Raw genomic sequence first — 24666 nt, 5'->3', positions numbered from 1 at the left:
AGGGAATACGTTCCATTGGGAATTCTCGGTTTTGGTGATTGGCAAAAAAATCATGTTACGGCTAGGCTGACCTCGGCTATCCATAAAAAATTATCCCATAAATCTCTAAGATGCCATACGTAAATTTTCCTTTCCTTCTTAATTTGTTTGTGCGAATTAATATTTTTTTTCAATGCAAATGATGCAAATTCCATAAATTTTTCATGAAGCAAATTTCCGGAAACGCTGGATTTTCATTGTAGTATCATCTCACTGCGTTTTGTAATATCTCTGCCGAGTGCCGCTGTCATCTCCTTTAAATGCATAGAACGTAGAGAATTTTTCGGCCATAATGATTTTGCGAGAGAAGGAAAGACTATTGTTTCCCCGTCTCATTCTACCACTCGAAAAGACTCTTCGATACGTAAAAATGCTCATTAAAATTATGTTCGTTCGATTACTTTTATTTTATATTAAAATAATTTAAAAAAAATCAATATAATTATGAGAATAAAATTTGAAACCTGATAATCTAGAAAATGAAACATCAACAATAGTCCTTTAAATAAAAGTGAAATTACCAGAGGAATTTATTTTAATGAAAATTGACAAAAAAAGTCAATGATTTTTTTTTATCGATAGGGAGAACGGGAAGGCTGTTCTGAAGCTATATTCAGAGAAGCCGGCTGGTGCGTTCTTAAAATGTTTCGTTCACGTGTATTCCCTTATTTGGATTTTAACTGTTTTAACCCCTATACGCCTAAATTATTTTTAAACTGCGTTTTTTCATTTATTTATTTTTCTGCAATTCAAAAGATATTTTGAATATTTTTAACACTGCAACAATAGGTTTTCCATGAAATGTGTAATTAACTTTTCGTTTCGTTCGAAAAAGCTACGCGAGGCCATTTATAAACCTATATATATACACATCGACACATATCTACGCAATGTATAGGTAGTAAATATATATATGTATATACACATATATACGTACATTCCCTCTCGCATCTGGCTGTATCGGGAACCAGCCTGTACGATTTGTAACTCATACGTAACGTACCAAACTGGAGGTCGCGGAAAATCAAACAAATCGTGATTCGAGATCCTATGTGGAAAGAAATTAGACAGAAGTTATGTGAATCTCGGCGAAATGGATAACAGAGTTTCTTGAAAGATTCAAGGATGCCCAGTGGAGACGGAAATTCGGTGAGTGACAAAGTCCTGTTTGCTTTTCGTAAGTTTTTCGTGACCTTTGGTAGGCTGGGGTCGCAGGATTACACTTATTGAGGAAATTCTCGCTCGATATTAGCGAAAATCAATGACAAAACTATCCGGGTATATTTGTACATTGAGTTTAAAGCCATTGTTTAACCCAATTTGGTGTGGCAGTAAATAGTAAGAAAGATCAATCAATATTAAACAAAAAAAAGTGAGTATTGTGTCAGTGATCAATGACCACTTTTTTTTCGTCCTGTCTATTGTTGAGAAATCTACTATGTTAATTGTAGATGTTATTTTGTATTTTGTATTAGTATTTATACCCCTTCAGTTTTATTGGAACTGACTTATATATTTTTTAATAGCTATCTTTTTATTTAATTTTTGTTTGTGTATGTTTATACTTTTGTAAACTTTTGGTTATAATTTTGTCATGCTTTTTAAAAGAATGTTTCTTTTCTTCTTCCTGCAAGGAATTCTTTATAATCTTCAATATCTATAGCATGAATGTCTCACTTTAGGACGTATAATAATCAAAAACATATTTTATAACATCAGAAAAATTTCTTCATTTTTACTTTGTTTGCATTTGTATTTATTATTTTTAATTTGGCTGATAGTCTCTGTAATGTTAATGTTAGCTAAGTAAATTCTGACAGTAAATCTGTTCTTTGCAATCTGTTATGGTTGGGTTCAAACAGATTTCATATAACCTACAAAGTATTAGTTTTGTTCTAAAATCAAATCATTATATTGTACTGCGAATATGTTATGGAATGTTAGAAATGTAGCAAACAATTTAGATTATTTATTTGATTAACTATATCAATAGAACTAATTGAATGTAAATAATAAATCTAGTAACAGTTTTAAATTGTTTTTAGTGTTATTACGGATCCTTCTACTGGTGATCACTGTGGTTTCCCTTGTGGAAACCAATAAATTCATAATACGTCACGGTAAGCTGACATTTTTACAATTTTGTACAATATGACTACTTATACTTAAAAATTATTAAAACAAATATTAAAATAAAACTCTAAATGTGCTAATGAAATCTAAAGATAGCAACTTAAATGGTAAGCCAAAATTTAGGAATAGCTTATTCTTAGATAGCTGCTTCTAATGAGATTTGGTGGCAGTGACCTTTTTACCTAATACAAACTGAAGCCATAATACTGCCATCTAATAGTGTTAAGTCTAGAACTATTTGAAATGATGAATTATTGAAATTACAGGAAGGTGAAGTGAGCCAGCTTAAAGCAATACCATTCAAGCTGGCCAACTTGGAGGATGTCGGTCCAAACAGGGCCGAAGATTTCCCTCTGCCACCAGTTACCGCCCTGAAGGTCTCACCATCAGCAAGGGCAACCTTGCAGGCTCTTCGGGCTAAACGTAACAGAATAGTCACCCTCCCTACTACACCTACAGTTGTTACCAAGGACGCTGAAACTATTACTGGTATGTTTTATAACACTGTGGTGAATACTACAGCTGCTTTAATTCATCGAAAGCTGATATATATCTTGGAATGTATCAAACTAACATTCAAACTATAGTCAGAAGAATGCTACTAATTAAACCATTGTATACTAATTCAAGGAACCAAGGGACTACATTGAATATTAGCTTATTTCGTAATATTTCATTATAGCACATTATATAAACAATATAACTGTAAACAACATACTCAGTTGAAAGCTCAATGGTAATCCACAAGGTGGGATGATTGTAGAACACTCGATGCAACGTTCACATGGCCGTAACTATTTCGGAATACGATGTTTTTCGAATGAGAAAATTTTAGGGCTAAAGATCTTCATATTAGGATGGATTCGATCGCGTTTGTTGAAAGGTTCACGAGAAACTGGCTTTGGCGAAGCGAGAACCGAGTCTTATAATCTTCACGGAGATTCTTATGGTGTTTCCCATTGGCCTGCGGTAAATGATGATTACTTTTAGATGGTCCATATACTACGTCATATTCGTTTTTCTCATTATCGTTATTTTAATCATCATCATCATCATCATCATCATTACCATTACCGCAACCAGTATTATCATCATCATTATTACCACTACCACCATATGCAATCATCATCATTCATCATTACCTGCATCATAATCATTATCATTACCATCATCATTTCCAGGGGAATTCCTCTTATAAAATATGTCAAAGAAATTTTTCAAACCGCGACCACGTGCATATGATCGTTCCTTTTCATTTTTTATCTCGGATCGTTTGTTAACAATTTTCTTTGCACTCAAGGCTTTTTCAGAAATTTCTCACTCTCTTTACCACTCAGTACAAGAATATTTCTTGTTTTATTATTATTCTCTCATTGTTTAACCCTATCAATGGTTATTAACATATTAAAAATTGGAAGAAGAATATCTGGATTATTATTATACTAAACAAGGTGAATGCTTTTGTTAGGAGAAAGGTGGGTCTGCTTATCGCTTAAAAATTTCGTTGATAATCTGGTGCAGTTCTGTTACTTTACGCATCATCAGTTTTGAGAAAGGCAGTTTGGTCACGTATGCACGAGACGAATTTATTTCTGCGGATTATATAACGTATCTGCCGCTGCTGCTGTCTATATGCATTTCAAGTTGCTCAGCTTATTTAACACCGCCGGCCAGGAACTTTGTAATCTATGTCATCACCATAAATACGAAAGTGTCTTCTAGCACAAGCTATTAAATTTCTGTTCCACTGTCTAATTGATAGAAACACTTCTAAGAATCCTACGAATGAAAACGTTTGTTACCGATCGTTTCAATTTGCTACTAATTAATTATTTTACAATTCAATCATAAAAAATTTTACTTTCATATTTATATGAGTGGAATGTAGCTGGAATTGTGTAAAACTATTTTTCATTCAACTCTTTTATGACAATTGAACAGTAATGATACATCATTTAATTTCAGTTCAATTGAATCATTAATTAATTTCAGATGTTTGAGATGGTTTCAATTAATGCTTTTTTGAGTCTGGTAGAATTTTTGAAAATTTTAATTTTATATTGTAATTCTTGACAGAGCTAAGGTATTGTTTATCGAGTTTTGGTATAGAACTGTACTCTCGATATTCTTTAAGGGCTTCTCATAGTTGATTATCGAGTGATCAGGCATGAAAATTGGCAAAATTCCAATAATGAGTAGACGCGTCTATTTTCTTCAGTCCTTCGCCTGGTGTACAAGAGTTTTATCGAGCTCTTCCTCGTCTTTGGTTAGATTCGAGTCACAAAATCATACAATTGTCAACATTCTTGAAGAATATTTCAGGAAGAATTCAGTAACGGTGCAATTGGATGAATCAGTATTGAGAAGCATGAGGAATATCAAGATAGAAATATCCAGTGACTGTGATTATATAAATTTCCACCGGGCAATGAACTATGGTTACATCCCATAAATTTTGGAATTTATCGTGGAACGATGGGACTTCTCGTGGAAAATGTTTCTGGGAAGCAGCAAAACTGAAAAACCAAAGAGTCCGGCTAGGTTGAAGGGCCTCTTAAAAAAACGTGATGAGATTCTTAGTAAATGGCGAGACGGTATGATGTAATTATGGAGAAGGATGGAGCTTAATTGATTTTTCTGCTAAAATTGCATTATCTTCAATTTGCCAAGGTGTGAGAAGTCTCTCACTTACCTTGTGAACTAATTTATGAGTTTATGTGATTCCCGATGTGTGGCAGCACCTGGAATCTCTTGTGAATAGAAATGCAACAGATCCTATAAATTTTCATTAATTTGTATTTTTAATTGATTAAATTATCCCACGCTTTGCGCCTCACACTCTTATCTCGATGTTTATGTATTAATAATTTTTCTTTTTATTTACAGAGGTGTGTAGTGGAGGGGAATTGCCGGAAGTGGAAATAATCAGTTTGCTGGAAGAACAAATTCCTCGATATCGTCTTAGAGCAGATACTCTTACAGAGTTTCATGGTAAAAATATATTCATTCTTCCCAACAATTTCAATTTAATATAAATTAATAAAAATAGCATTAGCGTAACAGATAAATAATTTTCCATATATTTGCAGGATACGAGAATGCCGATTGGTTCATACCCTCGCCAGCTCTGCAAACTTTGGACATAGACCTGAAATTATCACCGGATCAGATCCGAGAGACACTAAATTACTTCCGTGAGTAAAAATTAAAATTGCTCCACGGTGTTTTTTTCCTGTGGTATTTTCTCAAGAAGAGAGGCTGAGAGCGAACGATAATAAAATTCAGCAGAAGGATTGTAAAGCTTAACTGTACTGTTGTGGGAGAATCACTCTTTATTAGCTAATAAGTGAATTATTCGTAATATAAAATTATCCAATGCGTCAAGAGCTAAGAAGCTCACGAAGACAAGTTTCTATAAACGTCTCGTGTGCATAATTACATTTGCATAATTTGATTTTGTTTATTTTCATAATTATCAGTGCTGTGGAAAGAACAATTGCCGAGCATATGCGAAGACCTCTTTGGTAATCGGCGCATGAAAAATGCATTCTTTGCTTCCTTTTCCCGTTCAGTGATGATGGATGGCTGATACTCAATACCAATTTGACGATTATGCGTCGACTAGAAAATAATAGGAGCCGGAGGATGCTTCACACTTCCTGCTATTAGTCAAATGACACCTAATTTTACACCGAGAAACCTTCATTAGTCACGTTCGTTAAACTAAAAACTGGAATCAATTGAAAAGCCAATTCCTTCATTATTCCAATTTTTTTATTGATCTGAACTCATCAGTAATTAATTTCTATTCGTGGAACGAGTTTATTATTTTTCTTTTCTTTTAGTAAGTAAGAGTAACCTCATGTAACATGTACTTGGTAATAATGAGAAGTCTCTCAAGGCTTCCCCTCGTCTATTATCCATCGTTACGGTAGCTGAAAGCATTTGTCGCCCCGGTTCTTCGCTCCCTCGTCAAGACAGGGAGCCACTTGGCATTAGCATTTAAGCAAATTTTCATGATGCCTCGACCTAGCACAATCCCAAGCGGTGAAATTTCATTCAAGGAAGCCATATTAACACTTTTCCCCACTCGCCATTCGCGCTGGAGGGACTTCTCATTTTATTCCTGTCTCACGTGTCTTTCCCTTTGTTTCGCTTCCGGAAATCAACCATTTTCATAGTTATTAAACCTGTTTACAGCGACAAAACTTTCCACTTTATTATGGGAATCTCAGATGTTTTTTCAAGTTTTCTTGTAAATTAATACAATGGTGAAATTTTATTCTATAATCGTTTGGGTAATGGGAGTTTGTTAATAATCTTCTTTTTTTTTAATGTAATTTGTTTCAATTCATGAATCATTTACCTCTATTCATAATGACTGTTATGAAATTTAATTATTTTATTGCATATATTATTCTGTAATTGGGAGTATATTTTAAGATCTGATTTGTTGTAGGAGATTGTAGGTTGTATAGCTTGTATTTTTTTATTGAATATTATAATTTTTTTTATGGAAGACTTCAATGGTAGTCAGGAAGAAAATGAAAGGATTTATTACGTATTAGGAATACGCACACTTAGTCCACTTGATTGATAAGAAGAGCTACTGACTTTTATGGGCATACATAATAGACATTAATGAAATGAAATGCAGATTGTTCCCTTTTCTTATTTGTAGTATTTCCAGGACTCTACTGTCATTCGATACTTTCTATAAGAATTTTCACTCTCCCATTGTTGTCTTAAAATAGAAAATTTGTTGAGTACCTTTAATGGTAATATAACTTATTTCAATTGTAAAGATAAACTTTTAGATGAAATGAATAGAAAATTGATTATTAGTGTATTGCAATGATGTGAGAAGTCAATGAAATTCTAATGCCTCTTCAACTGCAGCTTGTTTTTATTTATACTCAGGAAAATTGGATTAGAAAGAGGGAGAGAGAGAGACTCGTTCTGGATGGGCAGGCAGACAGGTATTACCTCAAGAGGGGGGAGTGTAGGAACACACATGCGAGATTGTGGAATGTGGCGTGTCGCGCATCTCCTTCGCGTTCAATGTCCTGTATGAGAATATTTACTAGTAAACCGAAGGAACAACTGAAACTAGAACCAAAAATTTCTGAATGAACCAATATTTCTCCAATGATTTAATGAACCATTTTCGATTAATCCTGCTTCATATAAAAATAATTGATCCTGTGTTATAGCTTTAATATTTATTTATTTAAACCATAAGAACATTAACATATCTGTTCCATTATTCAAAAATTATATTATTAAAAATTAAATAATATTATAATTTACACAATGATTTAATATGTAATTGATATCATTACTATTATAAAATAAGTAATATAACAATTGCTAAAATTTTTGAGATACAGGTTTGTTACAATTTTAAAATAAAGTTAAGAAATTACCTTTATACGATCGTGAGACAGAGGGTAAGGGGGCGAGATCGCGATAAGAAAAGGAACTTGGAACTTGGAATGGGTGGGGGAACGTTGGAATTTTCAGGTTGATATTAGAAGTTGGGAGCGTTCAACGGTCACTCAGTAGAGAAGTGACTGGCAGTCCAAACACGCTCTCCTGCCGATGCCGAGTGAACTTGTGTCAGTGGTAAATCGTGAATTGGCAGGAGTGCAGTGTTATTAACGATTAGTCTCACGTGCTTCGGTGAGTTTCGCGTCATTGCGTTCATTTATCGACCTTTCTCTCTTTCCTAAATTGATCTGAAAATTCACATAACCCTAAAAATCCAACTTTCCATCCCTTTCCATGCTTTTCACAGTTTCCAATTTTCACAAGTAAGAACGTTTCTCGTGGGGTAAGAGTTCATTTTCGGATGCTGTGCACCGGTGAGTTGAGGTTAGGTCATACTAACCCTAAATTCGGAATATTTTGACCTTGCTACAAGTTCTTTCCAGCTTCGTATAATCAAATATCTTCATTTTTCTTACATTCTTTATAGTTATTTTCCTGCTTTGATTATACAATTAATTTCAAAAGTAACTATTCTCAAAAATATTTTTATTTATTCCCCCCACTATTTATGGCCTTGTTTCGCGGATGGAACTAGACTTATTGCGGTCGTGTGATTTATTTTGACAATGTTATGTAAAACTATCACGTACTCGAGCGACAGTTTACATTCCCAATTTACGTTCGGCAATTTCTTGTTTACTCGCTTCTTTTTTTTTTTTTTTTCAAAACGAGTGAAGAACGCCTTTCAGCCATACAATTATCTCCATCCCCAAAATAGAACACGAGACGCTTTAGGATAGAAGATTGTTTGGTATTCGTCTACGTGAACTTGTAATTTTTCTTTTCTCTTCAAGAATCTTAAAAGCGAGGAAAAAGCGGTCTAATATTTTTGGAAATGGTTTTAATCAAATATTGACGTCGGCTTGGGAACGTTAATGATCGAAGTTCTATCGAGGTCGACGCATTTCCATGTAGAACGACAGATAAAAGTATAGTCGTAACGCAAAGAAACGCATTATCTCATTATGTAACATGCGACATGTGGACGGTGAAAGAATCATGTCTCCTTCTATTATTGTGCTTAATCTCAATAATGATTTAACGAGTCGAATGCCAAAAGCTCAAACCCTCATTAGATCCGACGGATAAATTTACTCCTACGGATAATCGATCACCGTATATATTTCTTTTTTAACAAATATATCTTTTTAACAACAACGGGTAATCGATAATCCCCCTCTATTGTTTTGAAACGTTAATCTTGCATCTCTTCAGTCTTCGTCGACAGTTTTAATTATTTTTCCTCATCCAGCAATCAGAATTCGCGCGCTAAAAAACGAATGACTCTCGAGGAAAGAACTTCCGGTCGATTGAGACATATGAATCGTTGAAACTAATGGTTACTTACAGAAATCGTATATCAGCCGGTGCATCAGCCTTGTATCCCATAACAATTATTAATCGTATATAGTTATTAATTCCTTGTGCCAATTCCCAGCAATTCGTAAACTATCCTTATATTTAGTAACTGTCCTTTATCCTATAATTTGTATCTATATGTATTATTTTATGAATACAAATTGGTGGATACATCGGTAAGAGTTTTTCATTTTAGAGAGAATAATTGAAAAGGCGAGTTCCCGTTAGTGGCTTGATTTATCAAGAGAGAAAAGTTTTAATGCGACATAAACACAGTGTGGCAAAGTAGGAAAATGTCAGTGACTGCAACGATCGATACACTCTCATCCAATAATATACGCTACGTGGCACACATTTTGAAAAAACCAGATCCAAACAAACTCTAGGCAGTTCCGAGTACTGCTGCGTCGAGCACGGTGCTTTCGTGGAAGCTTCCTAATTGTTCGCGGTGAAGCGAGCTAAAGCCTGTAGGGATTACTGAGCGACAATAACAGAGGGGAATAAGAAATGCTATTCGATAATTAATGGAGAGATATAAATCTTATCGGTGTTTACACACAAAGATTATTGACGTGCTGGCAATTTCGCTGCCATTTTGCCAAAGTGAAATGTGACATGAAGAGTTCTCAATTCCCGAGAAAAACCGACGAAGACCCGGATGATGGGTCATCGGCTGAACTTCAAAACTCCAGCGGAATTTGCCAACTTCAAGACTTCGAAAGGAACTCCAGTGGCGATTTTACTCAAGTTCAATGTCATGCAAAGGATTCTAATTTTTTGAGCTCGGAAGAACAGCCATCGGTTGAACTTCAAAACTTCACGAAACTTTATGATTTTGCGGATGGGGAAAGCGACACAAAAATAAACTCGAAAATCTCTGAGTTTTTGAGAAAACCCGAGGAAAATTCTGAAGACGCTTGTTGGGACGTTGAAAATGCCAGGTGGTGTGTGCCGAATTCAAAAACGTTCCAGGAACTTGCCCTGGACGTTTCCTATGGCGGGCCCAATAAGCCCAGTGTTCAAGTGGACAATTTTCAATGGGAAAATTCCAGCGTGGTAGATTACTTGGAAAGCAAGGATTTCGAGGATGATCGCAGCACCTCCGATGAACGGGTCGAGTCTCTTCGAGAACTTCTTGAAGAGGCCGACATCCACGAAGGCCACGGAGACCTCTCAGATTTCCTCTACCACGTAGCACGCACGAAACATGGCAGAATTTACATCAGGGTTATCAGAAATATCCTCCTGAGCCAAGGTACCGATCCTTCATTATCTTCAATTTTTCTTTCTTCTCTTCCAAATTAATCTTTGTCTCTTCCTCAACTTCCTTTATTTACCTTTCTTTAAAATTGTAGACACGTTGAAGGATTTGGACGTACAAAATTTTACCTGAAAGGTTTAATAAGTATTAACTTTAATTCTTCATGGATCTGGGAAGCCCCTTAAGTTCAATTGACGCATAATAATAATATTCTCCATGATAACAATTTTTTCTATGCGACATTAATACAAGAGAATCGTTGCTTCGAAGTAGCCATTATTCTTCGTTATTCGAACCTGAACTGGTCGCATTATATTACCGACTATCTGCACACTTACCAGCAGTAATAACGTTTATACCTGTGTACTTTTGCTTGGTCGTCACGTCACCCCTGAAAACCAACCATTGCAGGTAGAAAGAGACCTAAATAAACATGTTTGGCTCAAATAAATCTTAGGGGTGATTCAAACAACCATAAACAGTTAGAAATACTGTTATTGCCCAGTTTATTCTACAAATATGTTGAACAGCTTAGAAAACTTCATAAATGTAAATTTTCAATTATAGAGGGACGTGTGAAAGCTCTGAACTTCGATTATTACATACAATAATACTTCCCATAATATTTGCTCTTTCTACTAATGCTGAGATCACTGAGATTCCCATTAGATCGTTTCTCATAATTATTATTTACCCTGTGCGAACACAAGAATACAGTACCGTTATTCCGATGTGACCATTATCGTTTGTTATCTATACATGAACTACTGTTTTGCAATTACCGTAATATCCCTTTTGCAATATAATGTACCCGAGTCGTAATAGCAATATTGGACTCGTTATATAAAAAGAAAATTGTTTCTGATGTTTCTTCATGTAGAAATACAATTTTGCAACGACTGTGCGTTTGTCCTAGTGAAGCTTATTGAAATTATTAATTAAATTTGTTGTGTTCCATATAAGGTATTTTTTTTTTTATTGAATTATAGCTAAAAGATTTATAGTTTTAAATTCAAGTCTGGATTAATATCAAATTGTATTTATCAAATGAGATTTTCAAGAGTTTCCAGTAATCGATTAGGTTCGCTCTTTAGAGATTAGTCAAGGTCAATCTGTTTCACGTTCAAAAGATTTTCAGTGCATTTCTCAGTGGTCGACTAATTTTCTGGAAAGGCTTTTTAAGTCGAGACAGAAATAAATCATCTGCAGTGCTTTGCGCATCTTCCCTTTAATTCGCGCAGCTGGTTTACCCCTTTCCCTTTCATAGCGTCACTCTCTCTCTCTCTCTCTTTCTTTTTCAATAGATTTTCATTCCAGTCTCGAGTAATTCGCTTGGAAAATTTCCTAAACTCATTTTATAATTTCATTGGACTCCTGCTATTTCCAGAATTACATTTTTTAATTATCTGCTTTCATTTCATGCGTCTCATCGGCTGATAAAATCGTTTCACGCTCGATCAATTTTTAAATCATATCTGTATTAACCTTAAAAATTCACATTATATCACAAGTTCACTATTATTTTTTACAATTTATCGTGAAGCTGTTTTTATATATATTATATACCAGCTTTGTTACGTCGTAAGAAAAATATACTTTATTTTTATTATTACATACGAATTTGATAAAATTAAAAAAAAAGTTCCCATTAAAAGTATGGGATTTAAAAGAAAGCGTATTTTGTAATTAGAGTCATATGTAAAATCAAAGCTCCCGCCAAGAATAAGTATTTCTAGTTATTCTACAGATTCGTATATTATTCTCCATGATTTTTATATTTACTTTATTTGTAACAAAAATAACTTAAATAATGTTTTATTTTAAGAATCTATAAATATAGCGTATTAATAGATAAAGCAATGCCACTCCCAGATTTCTACAAAGTTTCAATTGCGCGCGCATTTATTTCGCGTTCCATTTTCTGAACATGGAACATTCGAACATGGCGGATCAATCATCCTAGTATTTATAGCTACTTTAGAACTCCCCTTTTTCGTATTTTGTCAATATTGAAAAATCTTGAAGAGATATTCTTAATCTCATATCCAAATTTCCTGCAATTTTCACAAACATCCGAGCCATCCTTTGGCCGGGAACTGACTAGATATTCGCTGTTATCAGCAATCCTGGCGAGACTTCAACAAGTTTCAATTGCGCGCGCAATGACAGTTTTCGCGTTCCATTTCAGATTTTTCTGCATGGGCGTTCCATTTTCCGTTCGTTCCGGTCCATTCCGTTTCTTAAGTATATCCAAACATGGCGGATCAATCACTCGTATCACTGCGATCTTGAGACTTTCTTTCCGTCCACCTTCGGCCAATTATCAACTGTCAATATCGAAAAATGCTCAAAATACGTCCGTAACTTTGGTTCCAATTTCCCGCGTAATTTTCTTCAACCTCCGGTGAATTCTTCGTTAAAAAGTGACGAAATTGGATATTCGCTGTTTACGCCGATTGTGGTGAGATTTTTTTTGACGTCTCACGGATTTTGCAGCTAGTCCTGGGATTGGCACGGCTTGTTTAATGGTGAATACAACTTTTTTCTTATCTATTTAAAATTTACCGAAATAATCACGTCGTCCCTATATCCAACTGTCGGCAATTTCACAATAGAATAAGGTGTCGATAACAATACAGCGACTTGTTCATTATTTTTCTGACTAAAATTTTCGATTTTTTGCGCCTTCCCCTGACAATTTCCGTCGCTCGCCTGTGGCCATTTCCGGATTTTCTTCTTTATCATTTTTTAACGTCTCCTCGCTAATGACTTAATTCGATTGATAAATCATGCAGGGCTCTCCCATTTTCGTACTCAATTGTCGATATCGGTTCTGCCTCGGGTTCTGCCAATTTTTATCGATGAAATTCAATGTATTAAAAAATGATCAATTAATTGTGCTTATTTCATACCCTTTTCAAATAAGCTTTTAATCGACAGTTTGACTTAAAACTTAGGGGAGTGATTAGGTTAGGTCGGTAAGAAAATTTATTAGGTAATTCGAGCTTTTTCCAGTAGCTGTTAGGGAAACGAGTTTTTATGATGGATGTGTAAATATTAACGTGCATGAGGTATAAAAAAAGAAGAAATATACACAAAGAAAGAATTTGACGCCTAGTCTTATGCAAGCTCGTGCAATTGAAGAAAATCAATAATCACCTGACATCAGTCTGGCTAGAGACGTTCATCATGAATTAAAAAAATTGCCTCCCGTTTCGCCAAAGTTTAGTCCAATCAACAGTCCAATTAACAGAACCTTTCGATATTTACACATTTTGCTAACCAATCATTGAATAGCAAGAAAGAATAATTTTGTTTAATCTAAAAAATATTTAAAAATCAATGTCAAGCTAGGAAGTTGGATAAAATAATAGTGCAAATTGAACTAAAAAAAGTAATAAACTATTATACCCCCGTATTATCGAATATACCAAAAGTTAGTTCGAAGTGAAGAAATTTAATGGTAATTTATTAAAGAGTCAAGGTGAAACTTGAAAGCTAAGTAGAATAGTTGAAGAGAAATTATGATAATTATAAAACATAAAGAGATAAACTTAGAATATTAAAGTATATTATAAGATTCAATCAACGAGCTTTATCTGGGGCTATGATGATTGCAGAGCTATTCTGCTCTGACGTCACATCTAGCTTGACCTTGGACCGCTGTAGCAAGAAACTGCTAACGCTTAGGTTTCGTGTATGTCGAAATGCATCCCATAAAAAGCTTTGCGAAAAACATTCGTGCAAAAAGCAACGTTTCGGGACACGGAGACTGAATCCAAAGCGAATAATAAAAGCGAGACATAACCTAAAAATAGGAGAATAAAACAATATGGCCGCACGCGTGGCGTGGTTTTCAAAGAGTTTTCGCGGAATTAGGGAAAGGCTTGATAAATTAAGGTAGGGGAAGGAATAAAATAAGAATAGGTGAGAATAAAAAATCTATAAGTAAATCAGATAAGATGAAGCGTATTATGGTAGTTAGGGGAGGAGGGGTTTCCGCTGGGGGATTCCGGAAGCTCTGGAGGAAGACGGCGAGGAGGCGGCAAGGAGGCGGTCGTCGTGCACTGACGGCGACGGGCCATCGGAATCCTTGCAGTCCTCCAACGAACGACCTTGGACCATCGTCACCGGAAATAATAGGATCGGTTACTTCGAGTTCTCCGAGTGCATCCCGGATGTATCCCCGATTCAGGAAAAGCCAACTGTCTCTTTCACGAATCAAAAAACGGAAACCGGAAGTAGCTCTTTGGGACCGGAAGTGACCAGTTTCTCATTGAATTTGCAACAATCGGTGAACTCCATACCCCCGAAGGTCAAAGAGGAACCAGCAAGACGTCCAAAGACAATCAATCTTAAAACCGGAAGTTACGAGTTCTCCGAGTGCATTCCGGATACTTCCCTGGCTCGGGAAAAATCAGCTCTTTCTTCTACGACTCGAAAAAGGGAAACCGGAAGTAGCTCCCGGGGACCGGAAGTTGCGAGTTTCTCACCGAATTCGCAACAAGCCTTGAACTCCAGACATCCAAATATCAAGGACGAATCAGCAAAACGTCCTCAGACAATCAATCTTAAAATCGGAAGTGGTTGCTGTACCGGAAACTTCGAAGCGAACATCCAGGACGATGACCCGTACGAGTACGACGACGACATTCGGTTACCTCAAGCTACTTCCGGCGAGTCAGAAAAATGGAACCTCGGTTACGAGGGAGGCCTTCCGGTGGTCAAATCCAGAAACAGCGTCGAATCCGAAGTCCCTGATAACGCTTTGCAAGAGTACGGTAGAGGTGAAGGACGAGTGGTTGTCGATCTGCCAACCGTGGTCCCAATGAACGTTCAAGATCAAAATTGCCGGACTGGTGGGTCAGGTGACCTTGACAAAGTGCAAAGTCATGGGGTGAAGGAAGCAGAAACGGCTGAGAATCGTTCCAAGGGTACCAAGGAGAGTGCTGTTGAGGTTGGTTCAAAGGTTCAAGGCCACAAGGAGGAGCAGAATGTCGAAGGCTACGTGTATTATTACAAGGACAGCGGTGATGGTCCTGTGGAGGACGTCGTACCCTCGGCAAGGGCCGGTGCCCCTGCTGGGGGCCTCACTGCTGGCTCTCCGATCTTCCTACTAGCATCCCCCGCAGATGCACCCTGTACCTGTCGATCTACCTCCTGTCAGTACTATACTTCTGAGAAATCAAACTTTTTTCTTTTACTAAAATTCGCACGTATTCTTTCCACCGTCATCCACGTCGCCATTTTCTTCTCGCTTTTTTATTTTGCCAGGAATGTCCTTTCTCATCAATCAACTTTCATCAAGCTGCAAGACCTCGCATTTCCCTCAGATGCACTCTTAGCATACTATTCTATATCTGTCAACCTACCTTTTGACACTACTAAACCTCCCAGAAATATTATTTTCCTTTCATTGAAAGTCGCACGTATTTCTTTTCAAAGCCTCTTGATTTGGTCTTTGTACAATTTTATTTTGATGCTTAATCTCACCAATAGCATAATATCAATTTTCGGCTGTTCTTTGTGATTTTTAGCTTCTTCACACCGCGAATTTCATCTTTACTGAGAACCACTGATCCTCTTTAATTACAATAAATTCCTTGAGGTTGATCATGATTCGTCATCGAGATTTGTCGTCCACTTGTGATAGAAATAGCTCCCATTGTACAGCTCATATGATTATAATTAATAACGTTGGTACGGATAAATAATGAATTTCAATGAGACTTATCTTGTAATATCGATTGTTCAATTTGCATACGTACACGCTTCTTAAACTAGATAGTTCATCGAATATAGCACTGGATTTATCATTTCTGAGCGTGTATGTGTGTGTATGTGTGTTACGTAGCACGTAGAGAATTGAAAATTAGAACGTCGCTCCGGCCTCTCACTCTTCTCGCTTGATTAGATTTATGTTAGTTTTTTTAACTGATGCTAATTCATCGATTTTCTCATTTCAGTTTTATGTAGTAACCGAGTGAGCCAAATGACCAAAGCTTACAATGACATAGAAGCAGTCACGAGGCTTCTAGAAGAGGTAATGCTAGTAACATTTTGCTAATGAGAATATGTTGTTATTAGTATCATTAATTATTTGCTTGAATTTGCAGAAGGAAAAAGATTTGGAACTGACGGCTCGTATTGGTAAGGAGCTTTTGACGCACAATCAGAAATTGGAGAGTACGGTAAATACTTTGGAATCAGAATTGAAGGAATCGAATGAGAAGATTACGCAGCTCAGCTACGAGCTAGCGAAGAAAACAGAACTGATACAAATTTTAACGAACGATGTTGAAGAGACGAGTTCGGACGTCGGTACGCCGACTGGTCTTCGCGGAATCAATCTTGACACGATGCAACGGAAAATTAGCAGCCTTGAGGACGAGAACAAACAGTTGCGAACGGAATTTTCTAAACTCGTAAGCGAAACTGACGATACTGAAGCCCAAGAGGCCAGATTAGTCAAAGATATGGTCACACAACTGGGTAATTTTCAAAATCAACTCAATTCTTAATTTACACGAAACCGTTATTGCAATCCGTTTCGTTGATATTTTTAACATTATTATTTCAGCAAATGCAAATATGGAAGCAGACGCTGTTGCTGAAGAACTTGGCCGTCAGAAAGAGGAGAATCGGTTGCAACATGAGCAAATTATCAGTCTAACCGCGAAACTCGCTGAAACCGAACTAAGGTTGGCTCGAGTTATAGCTGAGCACGATGAGATAGGAGCAACTCTAGTCATTACCAAGGATAATCAGAATACATTGGCTAGTGAACTCGCTGATTTTAAGGACAGATATACTGAGGTATAATTCTCTGTCTCGATTTAATTGATCAATCAATTAATTTATTTGTTTACTCGAATGCCATTTCATAACGATGAGAAAGTAGAACAAATAGTCAATGCCATTTGATCTAATCACATTTGCTTTTCCCTACAGGTGGTCAATTTATTGACCGAGACGCAAGAACAGCTTCGAAAGCAGAGAAAACGAGGAATGCCTACTGTTAGAGGAGGAGGACCTTTGTTTTCCACGATAGGCTCCATCCATCAGCCAGACTCTATTGCCTCAGAACTTGAGTCCTCGTTATATTCAGAGCTTAGTTTGGATTCGGGTATTATCCCTGATAGAATGTACGTTTTTTTATTATAACATTTACTGCATATGACGACTGTATAAACTTTTACTTTGGGAATAATTTAAATTGAATATAATACCTGTTGATGTTAGGCCAACGTACAAAAAAGTATTTGAGACGGTGAGAAGCGCATCGAGGAATGCAACAAGCGATGCAAATCAATTCCCACGAATAGGTGGAATGACTACCTCAACGTTATCAAGTGGCTCAACTGGACCGCGAATGAGTTGCGGACAAATAAGATCTCATGGCTATCCCCATTTGGATTCTGCTGGTCAAAGTGACAGCGAAGGTTCTTTGGTTACGGACTCTGAAGAATATCCGTAAGCTATTTGTTTTAAGATGAATTCCAACGTATTGGTAAATCTATTTCATGAAGATTATTGTAAACTCAATTGGAATTACATCTTTACAGAATGGATAAATTTGTTGATAGTCTTTTTTTACATGTGCCACGTTATTTACATTTGTATGGAACGTAAAATTATATTATGCAAATTATGACTATTGCAGTAAATTCTATGCTATAGTTTGTAGAGTTTACATTAAATGATGAAATATTTATGCCAATTGAAAGATATAAATCAGTTTAATCTTAGCACGTGGCATGTTATCAAAGTAAACACAGTTCATATTACTGCTGATATTATTTGGTGACTCATGAATGCTTTTCCAGGGGTCCTCAACAAACTGGTGTACCTGGAGCTCCAGGAGCAGCTGACCTCGAGGCTGCTCTGCGCCGATTAACCCCAGCGGAAGTGATAGTACGACGAGCATGCCTGAGTACTGGCGCGGGATACAATTACGAATACGATGGAGGAATGCATTCACCTCCGACATTTTTACCATTTGGCTGTCGTACGCCAGACAGTATAATGTCAACTGGTAGCACAGGAAACCTTAGTGGATTCAGTGGTAACAGCACAGGTAACAATTGCAACCATTCAGTTTTTGCAATATTTACTTGTACCTTGTACATTTTATTGTTTTTCTACCGTCAATTTGAACAGCAATTTTTACTCAATCATTGCCTTTATACTTAGGTCTCTGTTTTCGTTGCCTGCACTTCTTTAGAAATTATACTTAATGCAACCGTTGAAATACACTACCTGTGAAAAGTGCAGACAACGAAATCAGACCTATTGTCATTTTCCTATAAAGCTATCAATCAAAATTCATTTGCATCTTCTATGTATTAGTAAACTTCAATTTTTTCCGAAAGAATACTTCTTTTTTTATTTTTCTTATCAGTTTATTTAAAAAATCATTTGTACATCCAGTTACCTGTACTGTTAAGCTAAAAAAAGAGATCATGGTGTGCAATGAATGAATGTTCTTGGACGATTTAGGCAATACCTGGAGATTACCCGAGAAGCTGCAGATAGTGAAGCCTTTGGAAGGGTCGCAGACGTTGCGTCATTGGACGCATTTAGCGACGCCTACATTAGGTGGCCTCCTGGAGGAGCGTCCGGGTGTAAAAACTCGAGGAGCCCGGGGCCTAGAGGATCTAGGCTTTGAAACTTTCACTCTGACCGACCTGGAGGAGGACGAGGAGTACACGAATCCAGGAAAATTGTTCCAAGATACAGGATCAGTCTATACATTCACCAACAGTACGGTGTTACACCCTGATGACCATACCAGCGTAGTAGATACGACTAGTATCACCGGAAGTAGAGTGGCGACTGCTCCAAGCAGTGCCTTCAATTCAGGAATGAGCACGCCAAGGACTCTCAGCAGAAGAAACTCAACGTCGACTTTCTCAACTAATTTAGGGATAGCCAAAATGCTAAACGAGAGAGGAATCAAAGCAGTTACACCCTCATGCGTGGCTACTCCGAGTGGTGACAAGAATTTCACACCCACAGCGACTCCTTGTAATTCTCCGGATGCCACGCCGCCTCCCACTAGGCCGAGTTCACCACCACCTCTCAGCTCCATTCCTATAAATCTTCTAAATACCGGTGCTGAGCTCTTCATGAGAACTTTCGTTAGCGATCCTACACCCAGGAGAAAAAGATCCAAGAATGCTCTTTCAAGATCAGATAAAAAAGCATTAACGGGCATTAGATTGGTGGAAAAACTTGAAAGGATTGGCATAGATGCAATTATGGCTACAACGACTGGTAGCTCGGTCTCTCCATTGGCTCTTCAGGGTTCTTTATGCACCAGGAGGTCCACTGAAAGTCCTATGGCCCAATTGACCTTCCTCAAAAACTCCTCCGCCATGTCCTCGAGCGTTAGTAGCGAAAAATTATCATCTTCCGGGACTTCCATTTGCTCGGAACCTACTACTTTTAATCCTTGCGGCGTGGAGAGCAAGGGATCTTGTTCTAGATCCCAGGAGGATGGTAAAGGTAGCCTTACGAGGTCAAAGTCAGCTAGGCAGCGACGTGCCAATAGGACCACGAGGTCAGATCTTGGTCAAGTCAAACAAACCGTTCCTCCTCCGGTAACTAAAGAATCTGCTGCGCAATCTGCTCTAGGCACAATAAGTTCTTTACTCTTTGGCAGAAAGGGCGGATTGCTTTAGATTTACACAAATTACATTTTTTTTCTTTTTTGATAAATTTTTTTTTTTTGGCAACTCGAAACTTTTTGTTAGCAAGCGTTTTAAGTTAAGTATAATTAAGTTATGGAGATTCGATTTAGAACCAGATTGCGAGAAATAATTTTCGAAGGATTCGATGTTCGTGCGCGGTGCGATTGATTGAATTTTGGTCATTTTCGAGGCCAAATACGAGTGATTGTTTGCGTAAGATTTTATACTTATCGTTTAGGCGGTTTTATTCCTATGTCAAGATGAAAGAGAAAATAACCAGATTTTATTGTACGACTATTGTTAAAAGAGCACATTTATCAGAGATACTTCGATATTTAAGATACTATTTAGCATAATCAGGTTTTTGGATGAAGATTATTATGAAGCAAAAGTTAATTATGAGAGATATTTGAGATCTTAGTGAATTCAGATTAAGAATTTTAGACGTATTCATTGGAAGACTTTAGTTTTAAGGCTTTCGCATCGTTACATCGAATTTTATTTTATCATCATTGACCAAAGCGTAATTAGTATCTGTCATTTACGCTAATGCGTTGAGGAAAGGAAAATCTGTAACAGTAGAGAGAGAGAGAGAGAGAGAGAGAGAGAGAGAGAGAGAGAGAGAGAGAGAGGGTATATTAATGCATGCAAGAAAATATTTTTTTTATCTGTTGTTTCGTGTTGGAGAAAAAAAATGGGGAAGTAATTGACACCTTATTGAGCACGTCTTGCCGGAATTTGGAAAAGGAAAGAACGGACTAGCATTTAGTTAAAAATTGTAGAAACACAGATACGGAAGAAAGAAAGAGAAAATGAAGATACAAAAACTATCCAGGGTGATAGCAGTAAATGTAGCGATATAAGATTTCCTCGTTTAAGTTGTACTTTCACACTGTTTATTGTATCAAACTATACGAAACAAAAAAAATAATAACGAGCAGTATATCGAGTGTGGTAAGTACAACTGAAATGATAAAATTGGGAGAGAAGGCTGTTAATAACGAGTGTAAATAAAATGGATAAGTCTTATAGCAAAAAATTATTTATTGACTGATTGTGTATTAAAGATCTGTTGCTTGATTTTAGAGGAGGATTACAAGGATTGCACCAGCCTTGGTGGAAAGCTAAGCCGTCAGTGCCCAATACAGAGCTGCTTATATTTCGACAGATACGTACATTTTCAAATAATAGAAATATGGCTTTCGATCGGTGCTGTCGCAATTCTCAGTGCAAACGCGATGAAGATTTTATATATATTTGAATATATATTGAGCACTTGAATAGTCAAGCATGTACTGGATCACGAACCTTGTAATTAATTCACATGAATCACCGATCAATCTTAAAAAATACTTCTCAAAATTTAACACAAAAACCAACATTGAATATACTAAATTTAAACTATTGAAAATGAAAAAACTAAATTTTTTTAATATTTTGGTAAAACTCAAAATTTAACGTTGAATGGTGAGTCGTGCGAATTCATAGTCTATTAGTGTCCATTACATTCTTAACGCGAGAAGAAAGCAAAAGAGAATGATAGATTTGGTGCTATTTTAATCCGCTATTTATGTGTTCGTGTTTTTTCTCTTTTTCCTATTTATAAGTTTAGTCCTGTCTTGGTTCATCGTTATTTCATTTAACGAGTACCGTAGTTTGTATGTCTCGGTGCTATTGTCAGTCTTTGCATTTGGAAGATTGTGCATTTAGCATTGATTCTTACGAGTCTTATAGTAGTCCTGATCAATGCATTAGATTTAATAGGTATTCGCTCCCTGCCTCTTTTTAAGTTATACTCCTACTCCTAGCCATCCACTATCGTTTATAGCGGGTTTTTCGTATATAGGAAGTGCTGAGTATTTAAAAAGAACTTGTATCATAGTAAAGTACTTAGTGATCTTGTACACTGGCGTACAAATTAATAAATTAAGTTGAGAAAATTAAAATTGTGTTTGATCATTTATTATTGTAATAAATTGAACAAAATAGTTCTGGTGCAACCTTTTGTTTACAATTAAATTATTTCACGGGTTTTGGGCCCATTCTGGCCAGTCCTGAATTTGCAAAAAGAGTTCAAGGCCAGGACTGGCTGTGCTGATTGCTTGTCTACCACCAATCACTTTTACGTCTTCGCGCAACATTCCTTGATCCTTTCCACAGAGAATTAATTTGTGCGCAAGGTCCAAAAAGGTACTATTAACTTTCTTTTCTAAAAATTTAAAAATAAAAAAATTATGAAAGCATAATAATTTTGTACATTCAATAGTTTTTTATTTAGAATGCATGGCTATCATCAGCTGATAATGAGAGGTCAGAGGTGTGAAATAATATTGCTCTGGTTTTTCCTGGTTATAACTTAATGAATAGAGTATAAGATAGAAATACTTAAAAGAAGACACGTACCTTGGAAATTGCCAACGAACATTATCGATATTGATCTTTTGTTAAACCCGTAAGTGTGGGCTCCCTCCAAAGTCCAGCCACAGCCTTCGTAAATGTTCCCGTCTCCACCAATCATAAAGCTAAATATTCCAAGATGAGTTGATTTATCAATTACGAGATTGCTAGTTTTTATAAGGTTTCTAAATTTACTCCATGCAATGAAATATAATGTAGTAATTATAATTAAATTTCATAGATGCTGACTTACTTGAATCCAATATCGTTGGACTTCAAATCGGTCATATGATAGTCACGAATATTTTCTAGGCGATTAACGCAACCAGAACGAGTGGTACATTCTGGTGTTACCGAATGATGAATTATAACGTAAGGGATTGGTACGATTAGATAATTAATAGATTTAGGCGGTATTGTTGCCCATCCACCACGAGGCACAATATGCGGACAATCTTCTCCTTCTGTTGATCCTTAAAAAATAGATGAATTAACAATCGTTTTTCTGTTGCTCTATTTGTACAGCATACTATTATTTCAACTAGTTGACACTGCTACACTTCTCACCAGTGTGAAAGAAGAATAGTACCAATATTAGAATAATTTCTTTGGAAATCATTTTCATTTCTTTATAGTTTAAATAAAATCACTATAAATGTTGTTACTGTATAAGCGTTGAACGACCAAATGGAAATGATGAGATAGAGTAGAATCAAAGAGAGAATATAAATCTTCCCATTTATAAAATAAAAAAAACTGTATTAGTATAGTAATCACGAATACACTGTTTGAAAGTTATAGCGCGGGCTGACTGCTGACTTTTCACCAGTGACATCATTTTCCCTACTTTTGCCAACACAGCTGGCTCCCCCCACCCTCTTCTAATAAAGCAATTGAGGACATCGAGATTTGAGGTTTGAGGTTAGAGTAAAATTTTGATTAAAAAAATGTTAGCCCTGTTGAGCATGGTGTTGTTGATTTAAGATTAATCCAAGTTAGAGTAATTTTTGGAGGAGCAACTAAATTTTACTTTAAAAAATGGAAACAGTTCGATCTTGCGGCTGCAAAGGAATTCGTAGCTGCTTAATTTGTGAAAGACAATTCAATATTTCTAAGTCAGATTTAAATTTTGAATTACAGGTATAAATTTATTATTATAATCATAAGTTAAGAAAAAATTGTTATAGATTAATTTTTGTATTCTACTTTTTAGAAATATCCTAGTTATGTTTACTGTCCATTGTGTGATAAATGTTGGCCAGGTTGGGACATTGAGCAAAATAAAATTCATCCTGACCATGCAGGGGAGTCCCTTATTTTTCCAGGTGTTTACATAGAAGTAAGTATTTATTCCATAACTAATTATTTACATAAAATTGTAGTTCTTATGTAACATAATGCTTCAGCTAGATTTTTTAAACAGCATTGAAGCTCAGGATTTAACAACAGATCTCGATAAGTTACCATGGGACTCTTCACAAAGTGGTAGGAGAAAACAGGTATTATGATTAAATAATACTCTTTTAATAAATTTTGTTAAACATTTGTATAAATTCGATTATATTTAATCATTTTCAGAATTTTGGACCAAAATGCAATTTTAAAAAACGTAAATTAAAATTGGGTGCTTTTATAGGCTTCCCAAAGACTACAGAATTTGTGCAAAAAAAATTTGATAATGTTAAATTACTTGAAAATTTTCAAACTATAGAACAGTGCAGTTTAGAATACAATCCAGAAAGAGGAGCTTCTATAGATCCCCACATAGATGATTGCTGGATTTGGGGAGAGAGAATCATAACTGTAAATGTTCTTGGGGATTCAGTTCTAACAATGATACCATATATGGGTCCAAGTACACGTTATAATTTGAATTATGTTTCAAATTTTAAAAATATCAATTTAAAACAAGAAAATCAAATAATTGTTCGATTACCAATGCCTGCCAGATCTTTGATGGTTCTTTATGGGGAGGCAAGGTAAAAAAGAAATTACTTTTTAATAATTAAGAGTACATTATAAATATATTTTTGTAATATAGATATGGTTGGGAGCATGCAGTACTACGTGAAGATGTTTGTTCCAGAAGAGTCTGTTTGGCATACAGGGAATTTACTCCTCCATATTTATCAGGAGGAAAGCACAATGATGATGCAATAGAAATTTTAAAGCAAGCATCTAATTTTTGGTAAATTAAAAAAATAACATAGACTGTAAATATGTAAATAAAATTCA

At 36.0% G+C, this 24666-nt stretch overlaps 4 protein-coding genes across 8 annotated transcripts; 3 read left to right on the top strand and 1 right to left on the bottom strand.

Annotated features, from left to right (window-relative positions):
• The first annotated feature begins 2443 nt into the window (after positions 1-2443).
• Positions 2444-20456, top strand: milt (trafficking kinesin-binding protein milt). Of its 4 annotated transcripts, none has more exons than XM_066730938.1 (10): positions 2444-2661; positions 5059-5163; positions 5262-5366; positions 16309-16385; positions 16459-16834; positions 16923-17158; positions 17294-17487; positions 17585-17815; positions 18169-18419; positions 18842-20456. In XM_066730938.1, exons 4-10 carry the CDS (start codon positions 16335-16337, stop codon positions 20023-20025), a joined length of 2523 nt encoding a protein of 840 aa, XP_066587035.1. In that variant the 5' UTR covers positions 2444-2661; positions 5059-5163; positions 5262-5366; positions 16309-16334; the 3' UTR covers positions 20026-20456. The 4 variants fall into 4 exon arrangements, with proteins under 4 accessions (XP_066587035.1, XP_066587033.1, XP_066587032.1 ...); XM_066730936.1 differs by lacking the exon at positions 2444-2661 and adding an exon at positions 4448-4766; XM_066730935.1 differs by lacking the exons at positions 2444-2661; positions 5059-5163; positions 5262-5366 and adding exons at positions 12544-12870; positions 14324-15504.
• Positions 6665-11359, top strand: LOC136775832 (uncharacterized). Its single transcript, XM_066730941.1, has 3 exons — positions 6665-7854; positions 9278-10336; positions 10437-11359. The coding sequence occupies exons 2-3, from the start codon at positions 9697-9699 to the stop codon at positions 10472-10474; spliced, it is 678 nt and encodes a 225-aa protein (XP_066587038.1). The 5' UTR covers positions 6665-7854; positions 9278-9696; the 3' UTR covers positions 10475-11359.
• Positions 20457-20599: 143 nt separating the features above from the next.
• On the bottom strand, positions 20600-23218 carry LOC136775833 (peptidoglycan-recognition protein SA-like). 2 transcript variants are annotated; one of them, XM_066730942.1, is made up of 4 exons: positions 22999-23218; positions 22685-22904; positions 22438-22556; positions 20600-22243 (listed from the first exon to the last, which is right to left on the bottom strand). In XM_066730942.1, the coding sequence occupies exons 1-4, from the start codon at positions 23054-23056 to the stop codon at positions 22059-22061; spliced, it is 582 nt and encodes a 193-aa protein (XP_066587039.1). In that variant the 5' UTR covers positions 23057-23218; the 3' UTR covers positions 20600-22058. The 2 variants fall into 2 exon arrangements, with proteins under 2 accessions (XP_066587039.1, XP_066587040.1); XM_066730943.1 differs by having other exon boundaries at positions 22685-22895.
• Positions 23219-23322: 104 nt separating this feature from the next.
• On the top strand, positions 23323-24635 carry LOC136775830 (alpha-ketoglutarate-dependent dioxygenase alkB homolog 4). Its single transcript, XM_066730940.1, has 5 exons — positions 23323-23571; positions 23645-23770; positions 23838-23930; positions 24010-24410; positions 24473-24635. Exons 1-5 carry the CDS (start codon positions 23470-23472, stop codon positions 24621-24623), a joined length of 873 nt encoding a protein of 290 aa, XP_066587037.1. The 5' UTR covers positions 23323-23469; the 3' UTR covers positions 24624-24635.
• Positions 24636-24666: the final 31 nt, after the last annotated feature.

The sequence above is a fragment of the Prorops nasuta genome, unplaced genomic scaffold, assembly GCF_024137725.1.
Source record: "Prorops nasuta isolate Cenicafe-Biocafe unplaced genomic scaffold, Cenicafe_Pnas_1.2 PNAS00008, whole genome shotgun sequence".
Lineage (NCBI taxonomy): Eukaryota > Metazoa > Arthropoda > Insecta > Hymenoptera > Bethylidae > Prorops > Prorops nasuta.
This window is presented reverse-complemented; position numbering and strand designations above follow the sequence as displayed.

Excerpts from the sequence above, each read along its gene's own strand:
- LOC136775832 (XM_066730941.1), top strand. The coding sequence starts at position 9,697 with ATGAAGAGTTCTCAATTCCCGAGAAAAACCGACGAAGACCCGGATGAT. Across the intron at positions 10,337-10,436 it reads AAATATCCTCCTGAGCCAAG|ACACGTTGAAGGATTTGGAC; the intron begins GTACCGATCCTT and ends TTAAAATTGTAG.
- LOC136775833 (XM_066730942.1), bottom strand. The coding sequence starts at position 23,056 with ATGAAAATGATTTCCAAAGAAATTATTCTAATATTGGTACTATTCTTC. Across the intron at positions 22,905-22,998 it reads ACTATTCTTCTTTCACACTG|GATCAACAGAAGGAGAAGAT; the intron begins GTGAGAAGTGTA and ends CTATTTTTTAAG. Across the intron at positions 22,244-22,437 it reads GTTCGTTGGCAATTTCCAAG|AAAAGAAAGTTAATAGTACC; the intron begins GTACGTGTCTTC and ends TTAAATTTTTAG.
- milt (XM_066730935.1), top strand. The coding sequence starts at position 15,171 with ATGAACGTTCAAGATCAAAATTGCCGGACTGGTGGGTCAGGTGACCTT. Across the intron at positions 17,816-18,168 it reads ACGGACTCTGAAGAATATCC|GGGTCCTCAACAAACTGGTG; the intron begins GTAAGCTATTTG and ends ATGCTTTTCCAG. Across the intron at positions 18,420-18,841 it reads ATTCAGTGGTAACAGCACAG|GCAATACCTGGAGATTACCC; the intron begins GTAACAATTGCA and ends TGGACGATTTAG.
- LOC136775830 (XM_066730940.1), top strand. The coding sequence starts at position 23,470 with ATGGAAACAGTTCGATCTTGCGGCTGCAAAGGAATTCGTAGCTGCTTA. Across the intron at positions 23,572-23,644 it reads ATTTAAATTTTGAATTACAG|AAATATCCTAGTTATGTTTA; the intron begins GTATAAATTTAT and ends TCTACTTTTTAG. Across the intron at positions 24,411-24,472 it reads GTTCTTTATGGGGAGGCAAG|ATATGGTTGGGAGCATGCAG; the intron begins GTAAAAAAGAAA and ends TTTGTAATATAG.